This window comes from Geotrypetes seraphini, chromosome 1 (genome assembly GCF_902459505.1).
Source record: "Geotrypetes seraphini chromosome 1, aGeoSer1.1, whole genome shotgun sequence".
In the NCBI taxonomy this organism is placed as follows: Eukaryota; Metazoa; Chordata; class Amphibia; order Gymnophiona; family Dermophiidae; genus Geotrypetes; species Geotrypetes seraphini.
Window position 1 is genome coordinate 64990798 of NC_047084.1, and position 19448 is coordinate 65010245.

Below are 19448 nucleotides of genomic sequence, written 5' to 3' on the forward strand. Positions count from 1 at the left end.
TTCAAGCTCAAGAGGGAGGGAGCCACCATGATTCTGATTGCTCCACAGTGGCCCAGACAACATTGGTTCTCCCTTCTACTTCAACTCAGTTCCAGGGAACCTTTTCTTCTTCCTCTGTATCCTTCTCTGCTTACGCAACATCAGGAGACCCTTCTGCATCCCAACCTCCAATCTCTGCACCTGACAGCTTGGTATCTCTCGGGATAACTTCACATGATTCTCTCCTATCTCAGCCTGTTCGTTCGATTCTGGATGCTTCCAGAAAACCTGCCACTCTGCAATGTTACCATCAAAAGTGGACAAGGTTCTCTTCTTGGTGTCTTCGTCATCATCATGATCCCACGTCCCTTGCAGTAGAGACTTTGTTGGATTATCTGCTTTCTCTGTCTGACTCTGGCCTTAAATCTACCTCCATCAGAGTCCATCTCAGCGCTATTGCGGCTTTTCATGAGCCAGTCCATGGGAAACTCCTTTCAGCTCATCCCCTGGTGTCCAGGTTCATGCGAGGTCTTTTCAATGTGAAACCACCTCTTAAAGCACCTCCTGTTATCTGGGATCTCAATGTGGTTCTCTCCGCTTTGATGAAGCCTCCATTTGAACCTTTAGCTACTGCCACTTTCAAGTTTCTCACTTGGAAGGTACTTTTCCTTATAGCTCTCACCTCTGCCAGGAGGGTCAGTGAGCTCCATGCTCTAGTTTCTGACCCACCTTTCACAGTCTTTCATCATGATAAGGTGGTTCTACGTACACATCCAAAGTTTCTCCCTAAGGTTGTTTCTGAGTTCCATCTCAACCAATCGATTGTACTGCCTGTTTTCTTTCCGAAACCTCATTCTCATTCTGGAGAACAGGCTCTTCATACTTTGGACTGTAAACGGGCCTTAGCTTACTATTTAGACCGTACTAAGCCCCACAGATCTTCACCCCAACTTTTTTTGTCCTTTGACCCGAATAAATTGGGACGTCCTGTTTCTAAACGTACGCTATCTAATTGGCTCGCAGCGTGCATTTCATTCTGTTATGCTCAGTCCGGACAGACACTGGAAGGTTCCGTCACAGCCCATAGAGTTAGAGCTATGGCAGCATCTGTAGCTTTCCTTCGTTCCACTCCCATTGAGGAAATCTGCAAGGCTGCCACTTGGTCCTCAGTTCATACTTTTACATCTCATTATTGTCTGGATGCATTCTCCAGACGGGATGGTCACTTCGGCCAATCTGTTTTGCAAAATTTGTTTTCCTAATGGCCAACCTTCCCACCATCCCTCTTTTTGTTAGCTTGGAGGTCACCCATCAGTCAAGAATATGCTGCCTGCTTGTCCTGGGATAAAGCACAGTTACTTACCGTAACAGGTGTTATCCAGGGACAGCAGGCAGATATTCTTGCATCCCTCCCTCCTCCCCGGGTTGGCTTCTTAGCTGGCTTATCCTAACTGGGGACCGCGCGCCTCTGTCGGGCGGGAAGGCACTCGCGCGTGCGCGGTGCGGTCTACGAGAACTTTCCAAGTTCTTAGAGTGCAATCACTCTAAAATTGTCCGTACCGGGGCTCCGTCGGTGCCGTCACCCATCAGTCAAGAATATCTGCCTGCTGTCCCTGGATAACACCTGTTACGGTAAGTAACTGTGCTTTATGGCATGAAGCTAGGACTGGAGTCTTGACAATAGGTTCTACTGCCCCTGGTTTCACTCTTGTTTTAATTTAATCTCTTTTTAATCTATATCCAATTGACAGGTCGAATACCTGAAAAAGAAAACATAAAACCTAATTATTTTTTCCAGAAAACTTATATGCAGATTAGAAAATGACACAGGGACAATTTTTTCCATATCCCCGCAAGTTTTGGCACTGTCCCTGTCAGTGCCCCATTCCTATAAGCTCTGTCTTAACCACACAAGCCTCAAACACTTAATTTTAAAATGTTTGAGGCTTGTGCAGATGAGGACAGAGCTTGCAGGAATGGGACAGGGACAGGGACAGGAAAAGAACTCAACAGGGTAGGATGGATAAATGAGTTCCCATTCTCTAATGCAGATTACTGCTGCTAGATTAATGTTTAGAAAAAGCAAGTTTAGTAGTTAGCTCCACTTAAGATCAATAACTATTAGATAATCATCTGTTGTACCAAGTAGTTGATATGAGCTGATTTCCCAAGCTCCTTTTCTTACTGCTTATGAGGGGGGGAAACTAATTTATCCAGGCTGCCTCAGCTTATTGTTAAGGTTCTGCTATGGGTGAATATTTTTTTAAGTGGTCTGCCTTCCCTGAGGCAAATTTCAAAACAGTGGCCATCCTTGGAGGCAGACAGCTGTATTTAAGAGTATTTATGTTGATGAGAAGCAGCAGCATTGGTTAAGAGAAATGATCATTCTAGTTATAAGAATTCTATTCTACATTTTTTTAAACATAAGTTAAAAAATTAATTTGAAAAACTTTCTTCATTATTTATGGTATAACATCACAAGAGTACTAGAGACTATTTGCATGCCTGGAAATTTTTGTTTATTGTGACAATACTAATTTTTCATGGAAAGTTTAAGCCCCCCACCTCCACCCATGACAGAAAAGAAACAACATTGATGTTGTTTAGTTAGTTTTAGATCCCGTCCTACCAGAAAGCTCAGAATAGGTTACAAGTAAACATACAAAGCATTAAACAGGTGGGAAGGAGTATGGTTACATGCTGGGGAAGTAACAGAGTATATTCTGGGTTAACAATTCTGGGGCAAGGGAGACTGGATTGCACGCTGGGAGAGTAACAGAACATCTTAGGGTATCAATTCTGCTGCAAGTGATTAAGTCCTTCATCGGTCTGATGTCATAGTTTATGTTCTGTAGTGACAGCCGTGGGCTATTGTGGATGAAAGAGTGCTTTTTTCTTTAGTCCACATCAGCAGGTGGTAGGGCTGTTGTTAAGAGTGTTGGAAGGTTTTAACTGTTTTCCTGAAGTCCATCATTTATCCAATACTCTAACATGTATGGGTAAAAGGTTCCACAGTTTTGGTAGGAAGTGTGTGAAGAATCATTTGCGAGCCATTTCAAGGAATAAGAAACAACCTGGAGGTTTGTTAAGTCATTTTTCATCCTTAGAACGAAGAGGCCATCAGGGTATGTATGGAGTTAGTTTCATTGATATAAAGTCATAGAAACATAGAAATAGACGGCAGATAAGGGCCACGGCCCATCTAGTCTGCCCACCCCAATGACCTTCCCCTATCTTTCTCTGTGAATAGATCCCACGTGTCTATCCCATTTGGCCTTAAAATCAGGCACGCTGCTGGCCTCAATAACCTGAAGTGGAAGACTATTCCAGCGATCAACCACCCTTTCAGTGAAAAAGAATTTCCTGGTGTCCCTGTGCAGTTTCCCGCCCATGATTTTCCACGGTTGCCCCCTTGTTGCCGCAGGACCCTTGAAAAAGAAGATATCTTCTTCCACCTCGATGCGGCCCGTGAGATACTTGAATGTCTCGATCATGTCACCCCTCTCTCTGCGTTCCTCGAGTGAGTACAGCTACAACTTATCCAGCCGTTCCTCGTACGGGAGATCCTTGAGTCCCGAGACCATCCAGGTGGCCATTCTCTGGACCGACTCCAGTCTCAGCACATCCTTACGATAATGCGACCTCCAGAATTGCACACAGTATTCCAGGTGGGGCCTCACCATGGATCTATACAATGACATAATGACTTCAGGCTTACGGCTGACGAAACTTCTGCGTATGCAACCTATGATTTGCCTTGCCTTGGAGGAAGCTTGCTCCACTTGATTGGCAGTCTTCATGTTCTCACTGATGATCACCCCTAAGTCTCGTTCTGCTTCAGTTCTTGTTAGGATCTCGCCATTAAGGGTGTAAGTCTTGCATGGATTTTGGCTGCCCAGGTGCATGACTTTGCATTTTTTGGCATTGAAGCTGAGTTGCCAGGACCTAGACCAGCGCTCCAGTAGGAGTAGGTCGTGCATCATGTTGTCGGACATTGAATTTATGTCTGTTGTGCTATTGCCCACTACATTGCTTAGTTTGGCATCATCGGCGAATAATGTTATTTTACCTCACAGCCCTTCTGCCAAGTCTCTTATAAAGATGTTGAATAGGATCGGGCCCAGGACCGAGCCCTGCGGCACTCCACAGATTACCTCCGTCATTTCGGAGGGGGTGCCGTTCACCACTACCCTCTGAAGCCTACCTCCAAGCCAGTTCCCAACTCATTTCGTCAATGTGTCGCCCAATCCTATAGAACTCATCTTGCTCAGCAACCTGCGGTGAGGTACGCTATCGAATGCTTTGCTAAAGTCCAGGTATACGATGTCCAGGGACTCCCCAACATCTAGCTTCCTCGTCACCCAGTCAAAGAAGCTGATCAGGTTGGATTGGCAGGATCTTCCTTTAGTAAATCCATGTTGACGGGGATCCTGTAGGTTCTCCTCGTTCAGGATCGTATCCAATTGGCGTTTGATTAGAGTTTCCATTAGTTTGCACACTATTGATGTGAGACTCACCGGTCTGTAGTTTGCTGTCTCCACCTTGGAGCCTTTCTTGTGGAGTGGAATGACGTTAGCCGTCTTCCAGTTAAACGAGACGTTACCCATACTAAGGGAGAGATTGAAGAGCGCGGATAGCAGTTCCGCCAAGACATCACACCCTGGGGTGTAGGTTGTCAGGCCCCATTGCCTTGTTAACCTTAAGCTTTGACAGCTCACAGTAGATACCGCTGGGTGTAAACTCAAAATTACTAAACGGGTCATCTGCGTCAACCCTTGTCTGTAGCTGAGGGCCGAGTCCTGGCGCCTCGCGGGTGAAGACTGAGCAGAAGTATTCATTTAACAGTTGGGCTTTTTCCAAGTCCGCTTCTACATAGTCTCCGTCTGGTTTCCTAAGACGTACTATCCCGCCTGAGTTCTTATTTCTGTCACTGATATACCTGAAGAAGGATTTATCTCCTTTCTGGATGTTCTTCGCTAGAGACTCCTCCATGCGGAATTTGGCCTCCCTAACTGCTGTTTTGACGGCTTTTGACTTGGCCAGATAGACTTCCCTAGAGTCCTGTTTCTCTGATTGTTTGTAAGAGATGAATGCTTTTTTCTTCTCCTTGATGAGGTCCGAAATCTCTGCAGAGAACCACTATGGCTTATTGTTCCTTCGCCGTTTACTTACTGATTTAACATAGCGGTTTGTTGCTTCTTGTATGGTGGCTTTCAAAGTCGACCACATTTCTTCCACGTTATCAGTTTCTGCTTGGCTTTGTAGCGCCTGGTGAACGAAGTCTCCCATTTCTTTTTAGTTTGTGTCCTTGAATTTGAGGACCTTGGTCAGTGTAGTAGATTTAGTGAAACCTTTCCTGAGATTGAACCATACCATGTTGTGGTCACTGGAGGCCAATGTGTCGCACACCGAGACCTCTGTGACACTTTCTCCATTGGTAAGTAACAGGTCCAGTATTGCCTGATCCCTTGTTGGTTCCAACACCAGTTGCCTGAGTCTTGCTCCCTTCATAGAGTTTAATAGCCTCCTGCTGCTGCCGGAAGCAGAGGAAAGCGTGTCCCAATCCACATCAGGCATGTTGAAGTCACCTAACAATACTGTGTCCCCACGCAAGGTGATATTCTCTATATCTCTGATTAATTCCATATCTAGGTCATCCTGTTGTCTTGGGGGGTCTTTATAGTACGCCAAGATACAGGCATTTGTCCTTCCCTCTGGCCAAATTTACCCAAAGGGATTCCCCAGTGTAGTGGACATCTGTGATTCTGGTGACCTTAATTTCATCTTTAGTATATAATGCTACACCTCTTCCCATTTTGCCCTCCTTGTCCCGACGAAGCAAGTTGTAACCCGGTATGACCATGTCCCACCCATGGGAGTCCGTGAGCCAGGTCTCAGATATCGCCACCACATCCAAGTCGGCATTCCTCATTTCTGTTTCTAATTCCAGGATCTTGTTTCCCAGACTGTGGGCGTTTACATACACAGCCCTCCATGTTGTATGTTTGTTACGTCTCAGTGGGGATGTTCCTGCTTGAGTTACTTGGACACCTTTAGCATTATTCGCATGTTTTGTACTTTCCCTAGACCCAGAGTTACAATATGCACCTATCCCGGACTCCCCAGACCCAGAACTACAGTGTGTTCCTATCCCAGACTCGGAAATGTGTGTGCCCTGTGGGGGTATTCCCGCTTGGGCTACTTGAACTCCTTTAGTACAATTTGCAATGTGTGTTCTCTCGCTGGACCCAGAATTACAATGTGTACTCCCTCTAGACCCAGAATTACAATGTGTACTCCCCCTAGACCCAGAATTACAATGTGTACTCCCCTTAGACCCAGAATATTACAATGTGACCCAGAATTGTAATGTGAGCCAACCCCAGACTCAAAAGTGTGTCTACTCTCCCCTGACCCAGATCGGTGTTTACTTACCTTAGTCTCAAAAAAGTATTGACAGCTTAGCTCGCCAGGTAGGTTGTTTGTGCCCGTACCCTCCCCCAACTTACCTAGTTTAAAGCCCTGTGTAGTAGTCGGACTAGACGGTGTCCAAGGATGTTCTTCCCTCTTCTGGTCAGGTGTAACCCGTCTGGTCCCTGTAGTCCTTGCAATGCCTCTCCATGGTGCAAGAACCCAAAGTTCATCTCCTTGCACCATCCCTGCAGCCAGTCGTTTGCCCTCTTGATGCGATCCTCCCTGCACTGCCCTTGCTCCTTACTGGGAGGATCGAAGAGAAGACCACCTGCACATCCATCCTCCTCAGCTTCTCACCCAGGGCTCTGAAGTCTTCAGGTATGCTCTCCAGGGTGCTCCTGGCGGTGTCGTTGGTTCCGACGTGGATGAGAATCATGGGGAAGTGGTCACGGGGCTTGATGAGTCTGTCCAGGCAAGCGGTTACATCCCGGATCCTGGCCCCTGGCAAACACAGACCTTTCTTGATTGCAGGTCTGATCTAGAAATTGGACCCTCGGTGCCCCTCAGCAGCGAATCCCCGATGACCACCACTCTGCGCTTCTTAGGGGTGGGCCGATCTGTTGACTACGGAACTGGAACCATCTGCTGAACAACTTCCTGTTCCTCGTTGTCAGGACCTTCCTATAGCAGCTGGTATCTGTTCCTCAGGGTGATTTGTGGTGTCGATGTAGAGCCGCCCTGTATGTGAGAGAAAGAGACAGTCCAACACCCTCTGGTAGAAAGCTTTATGGGCTAGCACAAGGCCCTTGAAAATTCCACGTTTGCTTATGCTTAGCCAATGTGCTGAGTATAGGGCAAGAGAGATGTGTTCATGGATGTTGCGGTTCTTTAGGAGGCGGATTGTAATGTAATGTAATTTATTTCTTATATACCGCTACATCCGTTAGGTTCTAAGCGGTTTACAGAAAATATACATTAAGATTAGAAATAAGAAAGGTACTTGAAAAATTCCCTTACTGTCCCGAAGGCTCACAATCTAATTAAAGTACCTGGAGGGTAATAGAGAAGTGAAAAGTAGAGTTAGAGGAAAAATAAAAATAAAATAAACATTTTAACAAGACAGCATTGATCTAAATACTTTGGAAGGTAGAAGAGAGGAGAGAAAGGAATAGAAGCAGAAGGGGGAGCCGTTGAACAGTAGAATTCTGGAGAAATTTAAATGATAGAAATAGAACAAAACAAAGACAAAAGGCAAAACAATAGATAAGATTAAAGATAAATCATAAGCTGGAAAGAAAAATAAAATAAAACTTTGTCTTCAATCCACGGTTTCAGCGTCAGTGATGAAGTGGAGCAAGTAAGTTTAGGAGGAGCGATTGACGTTTCCAGAAAGGGCTTCTTCAGGGAAGAGACTTGGCAGACAGTCCCAGGATGCCTATGTCTCCTCCCCTGCGATGTTCTCCCATCCATGCATTCCCTCCCAGACACACTGCCCGTGCCCCAGCCGCTCCAAGGAGGCTGCCCCAGATGAGGCCCACGGTGAATGCAGGATTCTCTCCTCTGTGGGAAAGCCGCCCGGAGCCGACAGTCGATCTTCTTAGCGGATTGCATGGGGGGAAGATTGCTGCATTTAGGACTCTTTGTAGTTTGTGTAGGTGTTTTACTGTTAGGTCGTTGAATAGTATGTTGCAGTAATCTATGCGTGATAGGACAAAGGCATAGAGGAGTTGTGCGAAATCTGGTTCCAAGAGGAAAGGTCGGATTTTCTGAAGCTGACAGAGATAGTAGAATGAGGTGGAGCTGACTTGCGATATGTGGCTGGCGAGTGATAAGTTGGAGTCAAGTATTATTCCCAAATTTTGAACTTGATCTTTGGCAGTTAGTATAGTATAGTATTTTTCTTTCTGATCCAGAGGAGTTCCATCTTGGAGGCATTTAGTTGAAGTTTGTTTTGCATCATCCAATTTTTTATTTCTGTGAAGCAGTTTTGAAGGATTGTGATTTGGAAGGCACGGTTTCAGCCTAGAGGGAGATATGGCTGGATGTCCTCAGCATATGAGTGGATGTTGATTTGAAATTTATGGCCAATTACTGACTTGATGTAAAGGTTGAAAAATAGAGGGGATAATAGGATGCCTTGTGGAATGCCATATTTAATTGGTTTTGGTTCAGATGTGTCAGATCCGTGTAGTATGCTTTTTGAGTTCTCTGGTTCAGGAATGAGGAGGTGGATTGTCAGATTCCTAATTCAACAAGTCTGGCTAGAAGGAATGAGTGAACAATGATGTCAAATTCCGCACTTAGGTCCAGCAGAACAAAGAGAAAATAATTTCCCTTGTCCATTTGGTTCCAGCATTCATCGATGAGATATCAGTCACGACCGTTCTAGTGCTGTGGAATTTCCTGAAGCCTGACTGGTAGATGGAGAGGAGTTTGTGCCAGTCTGTGAAGCTTTTCAGTTGTGTTAGTACTGGTTTTTCCCAGTATCTTGGATATGAATGATAAATTGGAGACTGGTCTTTAGTTACTGAGTTTGTTGGGATCAATGATGGGCTTTTTTTAGGATAGGTCTGATGACGGCAGATTTCCAACTTTTGGGTACTATTCCAGTTGTCAGAGAGGAATTGCTTAGAGGTAGGATTGATTCTATGTATACATCAGAAATTTAGAGCAAGAGATTGGGCAGACATGGATCGAGGATTGAGTTTGATGGACATAGTGTTTTAATTATCTTTCCTTTCTCCTCGTGCGTGATTGTATCAAAGTTAGATAGGCTTTTCGGAGGTGAGTCTTTGTTGGGGTGAGAATGGGTAGCAGCGGTTGGAGACTGTTTGTGTTACTAAGTTCAGGATTTTGTGGATATAGTCAATCTTTTCTTGGAAGTAGGTGGAGAGAGTTTCACTGTCAAGGTTGGTGTGGGTACTTGGCTACCTTAGGAGGCTGTAAGAAGTTTGTTAGTGCAAAGAGGCTTCTTGATCTGTTAGGGGCCTTGTGTAGTAGCTGTGTGTAGTAAGCAGTTTTTGCCTCATGAGTGGCGGATTTGTAAGTGACCGATAGTTGTTTCCAGTGGGCTTTATTTTCTTTGTCTTTGTGCCAACTCCTTTCTGCTCTACTTAGTTCTCTTTTTTGCGAACTGAGGTAATCGGTGAACCAAGGAGAGTTCCACCATTAATTCTGATAACTTTCCATTGGTTTAATTAAATGTTCTTGTTACAGAGCAGAAAAGACTTACTCAGTGAGTTCCCCATGCCCCCCTCCTCCTTTTTTAGGGGTTATCCATTGCTTTGGTATTAACTGAGGAACTGAGGCACTGCCCAAGAACATAAAAAGGCAGAGTTGAAAAATGTAGATGATTCCTTCTGCAATCCTCACAGTTGGGGTAAGGAAGCCACTTGTACCACTTGTCAAACCTACTGTACCCTTATACTGAAATATAGATTATCGAGGTAAGAACCCAATCTTTCCTTGTTTTATAGAGCTTGCAAGCTAAGTGGGTACCTGGGTGTTTGGAAATAGTGATTATCCCAAGGTTGCAGAGGATATTAGTTGCAGAAACCAGGATTTGAATCCTAGCTTTACGGAAGAAGATGTACGAGATCGACCAGAACTGGAAATGGTATTCAAGGCTGATGATGTGGAAAAACTGAAAGAAATCTCTGTGAATCTGGAAGATGTTCTGGCTTCTTCAGCCGCTGAGCGGCAGCAAACAGGAGCATGCTTTGGCGCTGAGCTGCTTCTTGACTGGCTCCGCGAAGGGGGCTTTGTGCAGAGCTGACAGGGGAGGGGATACTGTATATGCGCATATGTATTTTTTTCTCAAAAATTGGTTTAAAAAAGGGGTGCTTCTTATACACCGGTGCATCCTGTATGCCAACAAATACGGTATATCATAAAATTCCAGAAAAGTATTAACAACCGCAAGGAGGTATTACCAGAAAAAGGCATTAACAAATAGTTGTGTTTTCAACATTTTCTTGAAATTAATCCTCCCAGCACAAAATCGCAGAATACCTGGCAAGGCATTCCAGAGTTTAGCATCTGCTACAGACATCATTGTTACCCCAATCCTAACATGAGTAATTGACATTTTACCCTCTATACTCAATTTCATACTATTTTCTGATCTTAGATACTTTCTAGATTGGTAGATTTCAAAGAACTCCTGTAATACCTAAGGAGAAACATGATACAGAATCTGATGTATGGTTGAGAGAACCTTAAAATGTACTCTTTGCTGCATGGGTAACCAATGCACTTGTTTCATCACTGGAGTTATATGTGGCGTTCTTGAAACCCCAGTAATCAATCTTGCACCAGAGTTAATTAACATCTGCAATGCCTTCATCTTCCCTTTTCCAACTCCCAGATATAGTGAATTACAATAATCCACCCTACTCAGGATTAATGCCCCATCCGAATCGTTTTCAATATTTTTTTCCATAGTCACACAACTATCCAAACATACTCCCAATAGTCATCCACCTCGCAATCGTTTCCATATATCTTTGCAAACACAATTCAGCACAATTCTAGAAACAGTTTGTCCACTCCTCACTTGCAAGGCTCTTTCTTTTAAATAAGATGTAAGCCACTGCAGACTGGAAAACACAAGAGAGTCAAATCCACAGAAACACTCAGACACAAAGAATGGATAAGTTCAAAAAAGACTGGTGAACTCTAAGTATTACAGAAGATCCTTTATTTCTTTAATACAACATACATCGACTCGATATGCGCATGTTTCGGCCCAAATGGCCTACCTCAGGAGTCTTTCAAGTCTGTGTGTAAATCAGAACAAATATCTAATGACCAATTAAGCATCAATAGTACGCGCTGCAAAAACACCACCACTTGCAAACTGCATATGGCCTAACCTCCTTGCATTCTCTGCTCTTTCCTGATTGCACGGAAGTTTTTTCACCATGAATAGGTTGCATATGTAAGCACACCTCTATATCACTTGATTGGCAATTCAACAACTTATTTGCCTTTATTTTTGGGTTCCTTGAAAAAGATTGTCAAAACATGGCCCACGTCGGGACCTGTTCACACCCTAAAAGCTAAGTTATATGCATTTTATGAATGATAAAAATTTTTTTGAATAATCACCACATAGATACTCTTTATTGTTTGTCACTATTCCATACACAGTGATTGAGTGGTAGGTTTGGCTATAGGTGCTTCATCTCTTGGTCAGATTACACAATTCTGAGTGTATGTGAACTACTATTTTCATGATATTTGAAATATGTGAATATATATATAGAGATATATTCTTTTCTTTTTAAATTGACTCTATTTGATCTCTAGTTTTTGTGCAATACTGTATTGGACAGCTTCTCTATCCTTGTTCTGGGACTTTTATCAGTCGCCAAATCTTGGACCCGAGAGAGTGGTCGCTCATGCAGAGAGCATTCCACCTCATTGTAAGTCACTGGGGCAGGCCCTTGATGGCTTCGGCTAAGAACTCCAAAGTCAAGCGTTGGGTTTTTTTTGGGGGGGGTTTCAGTCGAAGAAAAGAGTCATGAAGTTTGTCTCGAAGCGTTAGTTCAGCCCTGGCTGATTCAGGAGTTTCTATACATCTTTCCGCCCTGGCCTATTGTGAGTCAGGTTGTTCGCAGGATTGCAACTCATCCGGGCCTAGTGATTCTAGTGGCCCTGGACTGGCCTTGCCGTCCATGGCCTCGCCTTCAGTGAGACAAGAAGCTCAGGCACCTTTGTCTTCGCAGCCTTCTAAGTCAGGAACCGGTTCATATGGAGAAACCCTAGCGCTTTGGCCTTACCACATGGATCTTGAGCACAAGGCCTAGACTCAAAGAGGCTACTCTGACTTCGTCATTGCCACTCTTGAAGTCCAAGAAGTTGTCTACAGTGGCGGCTTATGCCATGGCTTGGAAATCTTTCCAGCAGTATTGTGCCAAAGACCAGGTTGAGACTTTGCAAGCTCCCATTCTGATGGTCTTAGCCTTTTTGCAGACTGGTGTTGATGAGGTCTAGCGATAGCTTCCCTCAGGGTACAAGTGGCAGGCCTTTCCTACTTCCGAGCGCAAATTGCCTCTTCTTCGCTTAACGTCTCATCCTGATGTGACCAGATTCCTCAGGGGGGCACTTCGTTTACTTCCTCCTCTACGTCTGCTCTTTCCTAATTTGAATCTCAACTTTGTGCTGAAGGAACTGACTTAAGAACTTCCCTTTGATCCACTCAAGGAGGCGTCTATTCTGGACCTTACAGTCAAGACAGAGAATCCTTTCTTCGGATCACGGAGAAAACAGTCACTTATTTATAGCAAGTGTTCTCAGGTGAAGCAGGATAAATAGTCTTACTTCCCACCTCCCCTTGAGTTGTTTTTTATAAGCTATTTCAAAGACTGGGCTGATCCCACTTTGACAGTGGCAGGTGGGAAAGCACACAAGTGTGGTGAATCATTATGAAAGGCTTCTAGAAAATATCTGGAGGGTGTTCCCACACTGGGTTCTTTGGATGATGTCACACAATAGTTATGAATATTCATAGAGTGGGCTGCAGGGGGGAAGTGGGTTTTATTTGCAAGACATGCAGTAGTAAATGATTGAAAGTGTGAACCAGATACACATGTTGAAGAAAATTATAGTATCTGTAGTATTTGTTTTGATAATGTGTCACTTTGATTTCCTTATTTTCAGATTTTCCAGACATTCCATATTCTGACTGGTGTATGCAGATGCTCCACAGTCACTTAGAAGTAGTTTCTCATTCCTCAAAATATTCTGGAATTTCAGGATGCAGTGATACAGTATCTCAAGGTTCAGCAAATAGTACAAAAAGCGCAGACCTGATTTTAGGTATGTTGGTAATATCTGAAGTGCTTTCTTGTGAGTGCTACTTTTTAAATTGGACCTTTACAGTTAAATAAGCAGAGCATTTATTTTTGGCCTGGTAGTTTCCGCCTCCTTTTTCATACTTGTTCAGTCAGAACTAGTTCTGGAATGTGGTGCCATGAGCTTTGATTTGCAGTCACCCTGGAAATTTTTCCTATTTTATATGCCAGAATGTAACCCTTGAAAACATATCTTATCTGGACAATCCCAGACCATGAGCTAGTCGTAATTCTTTTCCTATTTTCCAAAACTAAAATATTCAGCTAATTTGCCTAGCTAATTTGGCAACTATTTCTCTCCCCTGAAAGTTCAACATGTCCTCTTTTAGCAGTAGTCTTAAAACTAATGGCCTCTTTTACAAAGCTGCGCAGCAACAGCCCCGAAGCCCTTTAAATCTCTATGGGCTTTGGGGCCAGCAGCACAGCGCAGCCGCTAGCATGACTTTGTAAAAGAGGACGTAAATGCTGCATGTATTTAGAGAATGACACGGGGACAAACTTTGTCTCTATTCCTGTGAGCTCGGTTCCCATCCCATTGCCACGAGTTCAGTCCCCACCCCAACCCCGCAAACTGTCTGATCCCATCTGCACAGGCCTTGAATAGTTATGATTTTATATTGAAATTATTTTGTTAAAGTATAAAAAGAAACAATATTCTATACATTTGTCATTTCATAAATCACAATTAATACAGAGCAAGGATCAACAAAACCTGTTTTCCCTCCCCTACCCCTCACAAATATCTCCTTCACTATTTAGAAAAATGAACAAGACAAATTACTGCAGAATGCTACATAGAAAAATCAAGGTAACAGAATACTGCAGTCACACATGGCAGGAATATTTATTTATTATTTAAAATTATTTATAACCCGCCTATCCACAAATCTAGGCAGGGAACAGAATAACATACAAAATACGCTAAAAACTATAAACACATACAAATCAGCAAGACAAACACAATGTAAAAAAGAACAGAGTAACTCAAGCATTCACAAGGCCCAAGCACTCAAACAGCAAAGTTTTCACCCCTTTTCTAAAATGCAAAAGCAAATTAGATTGGCGCAAAGACAGAGGTAGGGCATTCCACAGCATCTGGTTCTGGACAGAAAGCATCGACTTGCGGTTCCCTGCAAGTCTCACCACTGCTATGCTATGCATGTTCAGAATAGTGTTAGGGGAGTGCAACTAGAGCAACTGCCCCCTGGCCAGAGAGCCCTAAGCCAGTTGGAAGATGAAGCATGGCCTGGGCTTTGTGTTCCCCATTTATGTCTAACATCAACTCTAGCAGGATACATATTTCACATCTGATCTCAAAATAGAAAATAAAATTATTTTTCTACCTTTTGTGGTCTGGTCATTTTATTCAAATCATATTGGTCTCAGGCTCTGGTGTCTGTTTCCTTCTGTCTACTCTTAATTTACGCGCCAGGGTCTCCTGACTATTTGTAATCTCTTCTTTCCCATACTCACCATCCATCTTCCAACTTTGTGTATTTTTCCCCATGTACAGCATCTCCCTTCTCTGTCTTCTATACGTCCCTTTCTAGTATTTTCCCGGTGCCCATCTCCCTGCCTTCATTATCAACACTATTCTATGTCCCTGTTCATTGTCAGTCCATATGCTCCCCTACCCACCCAAGTCCAACATCTCTCTTCTGCTTTCTTATTCTCCCTCATATCTAGCCATCTTTCCCTCTGTGGCCATATGCCCTCCTATGTTGAGCATTGCCCAACTACTCCTATGCAGCATTCCTCTTTGTGCCCCTGTCCCTATGCTCCCAACCGTGCCCACCATCTTGTTTCGTATATCTCCCTGTGTCCAGTTTCTCCTCTCTTACACCCTTACACCAATGTGTCTCTTGCCCTTTCTTTCCTCCCTCCCTCCACGCATCCACTGTGTTAAATGTTTCACTCTCTTCATTCCCTTGGTTCAGCATCTCTTTCCCTTCCCTTCTCTCTCCTCCTCCCTGCAGGTCCAGCACCTCTCTCCCTTCCCTCAGCACTTCTCCCATGGATTGAACTCCTAGCTTACTCTTCCTTCCAGCCCTACCTGCGGACCAGTACCTTGGTCCCTTCCCTCAACACTCCCCAAGAATCCAGCACCTCTCTCCCTTCCATTTAGCTCCATTCCCATGGGCCCAACATCTCTTTCCCTTCCCTCTAGCTCCAGCTCTGGGCTGCAAGTCTGGTACATCTTCCTTCCTTCCAGCTCTGAGCTGCTAGTCCGGTACTTCTTCCCTCCAGCTCTGAGCTGTGGGTCCAGTACCTCTCCCTCTCTCCAGCTGCAGGTCTGGCATCTCTCCCTTCAGCCCTAGTTCTCTCTCCACATAGATCCAGCAGCCCCGCCATGGGTCCAGCATTGCTCCCCCCAGCCGACCCCCCCGATCCAGCACAGTCCTTCCAGCAAGCACCTTCCATCCCTTCCCCCCTCCCCTGCAAGTACTGCGATAGCAATGGGAACATCCCCCCCCCAAAGGCTGAGCTTCGTCTCCCTTGCTCCAAGGCCTTCCTTCATGAATCTGGAAGTTACATCAAGGAGAGGCTCATCATCAGAAGGAAGGCATTGGAACAGGCCTCTGAAGATTTTTCATCTTGGCGCGGCTGGCTCCTTCGGATAACGTAGACACAAGGGAAGCTGGGGAAATGCTGACTCGTGGGGAGGGGGTGGTGTTACCGCTATCGCAGTACCTGAGTCTGACCTTATGTTCCACCATTTTCATTATAATCCACATAAATTATTCTTCAAACTCCTCCAAATGTTCTACTCAGGCCTATGTATTCTTAATATGATAAAGTGTATTCTCCACCTGTGTAAGTTGTCTTGATTGTCTACTTGAATGAGTTGCCTACTTCAGCTAAGTAGCATGGCTAGGTTTCAAGCTGTATAGGAAGAAAGGAGTGGCCTAGTGGTTAGAGCTGCTGCCTCAGCACCCTGAGGTTGTGAGTAGAGAGTTGCGTGGGGACAGAAATCCCACCCGTCCCCAGGAGGCATCCCCTCCGACCCCATAAACTTCAGGAATAGTTATTTGATTTAATTATGCTACTGAATTCACAATTATATTTTCATACATATTTCTATCATTCCTCCACAATGTATTTTCCTTTGACCCATATCAACCCTCTTACCCCCCCCCCACACCCCTCCCCTTCCCCCCTTCTGTTAACATTGTATGGAAGTAATTAATCAAATTATAATAAATTATGATATTTACATACATATTTCTGTCATTCCTTCAATATACATTTATATATGACCTATTCCATCTTACCCCTGCACCTCCCCCAGTTCTCTTTGTGGATTCGTTTAAGTAAACATATCTTTTGAAAATTGTTGATACACAATAAAAAAGATAGGGTTTGGGATTTTTTTTAACCTATGAAGTTATCTAGGCTGAGAGTGAAGAAACACTGCTATGGACAAGGTTCTGAGGCTTTTTCCTCCTTTTCACAAAAGGCTACTATTTTTATTTTTTGTCACACTTTGCGTGAACATTTTGTATTTAAAAAAAACTATTGCTCATCCCTGGCAGTGAGTTATGTATGATACATCTAATTTGCTGTTGGGGGATCTGCTAGGTATTTTTTTTTTACCTAGATAGGCCAGTGTCCATGATAGGTTGCTGAGCTCATTGCATCTTAGTCCGAGTCAGAATGGCTTTTCTTATGATACAGAGCATCTTATGCCTAGGAATGGATGGTTTAGGAGAGGGCACAATGAGTCACAGCCTCTTATGAGTGGAACTGCATGAACTAGGGTTACCATGTGACTACAAAAAAGAGGACGTATTGAGAGTGACATCGGGCTATACTTCCTCTGCATTCTTTCTCCTACCTGCTCTGCCGCAGCACACAGCCGACCAGAAGTCTTCCCCGATGTCAACGCTGATGTCGGAGGGAGGGAGGGCTTTGCTTAAGTTAATGCTTAAGTTAATGCTTAAGCAAATGCTTAAGTTAATGCTTAAGCAAATGCTTAAGTTAATGCTTAAGCAAAGCCCTCCCTCCCTCCGACGTCAGCGCTGATATCAGGGAAGACTTCCGGTCGGCTGTGTGCTGCGGCAGAGCAGGTAGGAGAAAGAAGATGAGCCTCACGGCTCGAGTTGCTTCAACCCCGCAGGATCCCCGCGACCCTAGGAGGTGTCCCCACGGGATCCCCGCATCCCTAGGGGCGTCCCACGGGATACCCGTGACCCGAAGGGGGAACCCGCGGGTCCCGCAGGATTCCCGTCGTCCCCGTTCCCGTGCAGCTCTCTAGTTGTGAGTTCGATCCCAGCCCTGCTCCCCATGATTCTATGCATGTCACTTAACCCTGCATTGCCCCAGGTACAGTTAGATTGTGAATCTGCTTGGACAGATAGGGAAAATACTTACAATGCCTGATTACTATTTAATGTATTGTAAACTGCGTTGGGTGAATCTCTTCATGAAAAGGTAGTAAGTAAATCCCAATAAATAAATAAGTGCTTTTCTAATGCACAGGTGAAGTAGGAAGTAATCCTGTAGCCAAGACCTGCCTAGCAGGGGATGCAATATCCTCTTGCACTGAGAATGTAGTTCCAGGCCCATTAGATCCAGTAATAACTACATTTAAAATGGTAGTGCTCAATGAAGTACAGGAAGTGGAACAGGCTCCTGTAAAATATAAACGCAACTTAAGTAAGGTAGAATGGGAGGCTTTACAAAAGTTGAGAGCAGAATGGTCTGTAGTGATTAGACGAGCGCCATGTTGTGCAGGAACTTGTATGCTAGTACCAAGCCCTGAGCTGACAAGCTGAGTCGATAGTCCTTTAGGGCAGAGACGTTTATCTCCAAGAAGTAGTAAAGCAATTATCTGACAGTAATTTTTATTTACCTCTCATTGAAGATCCATCAGAAGAGATTTTTTGCACAAGTCAAAATTTCCATCTAGTCTCAGAGAGTGATCTGTTATAAACATCGCAATGACTGGAAGGTGAACTCTTTTCTACACAAGGTGGCTTTTTAGCCTTCCTTTTTCGAGTTTCATATCTGAGCGGAGTATATATGATTTGACCACTCTCTGTAGACAGTACTCTATAATTTGGAGTCAGTCTATTCGTATACATAAAATTCATAAACGGCTGATAGATCTACCGGGGAGACCTATAGTGTCAGCTGGTAATTCTCTGCTCGAGAGGTCATGCAAGTTTATTGACTGGCACTTGCAATTTGGGCTGCAAGAAGTTAAATAATTTCTTTACTGAAGGACACTACCCACTTTATTTATTTAAAATATTTATAGCCCACGTATCCAGCAATACTAAGTGGATTTTAAAATCAATCTTTTTTTCTAACTTTAAATTCTGCCTCAAAAACTCCTCAGTTTGACTCAGAATCGATTGGGATGGACTCCCCAGCCCTTAATCTATTGGATTTGGACATTGATTGCACGGATAAGCGAATATGAAATGCATGCCATAGCATGCCAGGGAGAGGGGGGCGGGAGCTTCAAACTTTGCCTCCTCCATGGGAGCCGGCCTAGGTCTGTGCCTTCTGAAGAAAATCTCATCCAGGTGCTGTTCTGGAGGCTGGCACAATTTGCCTGCATTCCAAGTCTGGGGTCTCTCTTGACACGTCACATGTACCTCAACAGTGCCCTGCCATGGTTGCAGAGTGGGTCTTATCACCGGATTTTACTTGGCTCCTCTGAATGGCGTTTCCTCAGACCCTGTTCATTTAACACAGCCGGTGGGCACATTGGGGCTTTTTCGTTCTAAGGTGTTTGTGGCAAAGCTTCCTTTTGGGAGCTCTCTTGTCTGGCCATGCCAGATTTCAATTGCAGTAGTTGCCATGAAGATTTTCTGTTTCTTGTGTCTCCTGCCACTGTATTTAATTTGGATCCAGCTGCTGCCTTTGCTGAGACGGGACTCCTCGGCCTCCCTGAGCATCTGGATTTGGAGGTTCTGATCCTTCTTCACAGTTTCAATGGGCTTCTGTCCACCTCTTTATGGCCAATGTTCTCAAAGAGCTCCATTTGGGTTTTTCACTTTCCAGGCTTCAGTCCGGGTCTGTTCTCCTGTGCCTTTTCCATTCTGTCCACAAATCCGGACAGCGTTTTCCAATCTGCTACAGCTATGTCTCCACTTTATCTCCTGAATCCTGCTCTTTGGCAGGTCTGAACAACCTGAGGTAGATTCTGTCTTGGCACAGGTTTCCAGTGCGCAGCCCTCTCTAGTGCTG

The 19448-nt window shown here is 44.4% G+C and overlaps 1 protein-coding gene across 5 annotated transcripts in view; it reads left to right on the plus strand.

Moving 5' to 3' along the window:
* RICTOR (RPTOR independent companion of MTOR complex 2) overlaps positions 1-19448 on the plus strand; it is a 607299-nt gene that overhangs the window by 576609 nt on the left and 11242 nt on the right. For all 5 annotated transcript variants that reach the window (XM_033932568.1, XM_033932543.1, XM_033932533.1 and 2 more), the window contains one exon: positions 13057-13215. In XM_033932568.1, coding sequence (XP_033788459.1) covers positions 13057-13215 — 159 coding nt within the window. The remainder of the gene's footprint in view (positions 1-13056; positions 13216-19448) is intronic.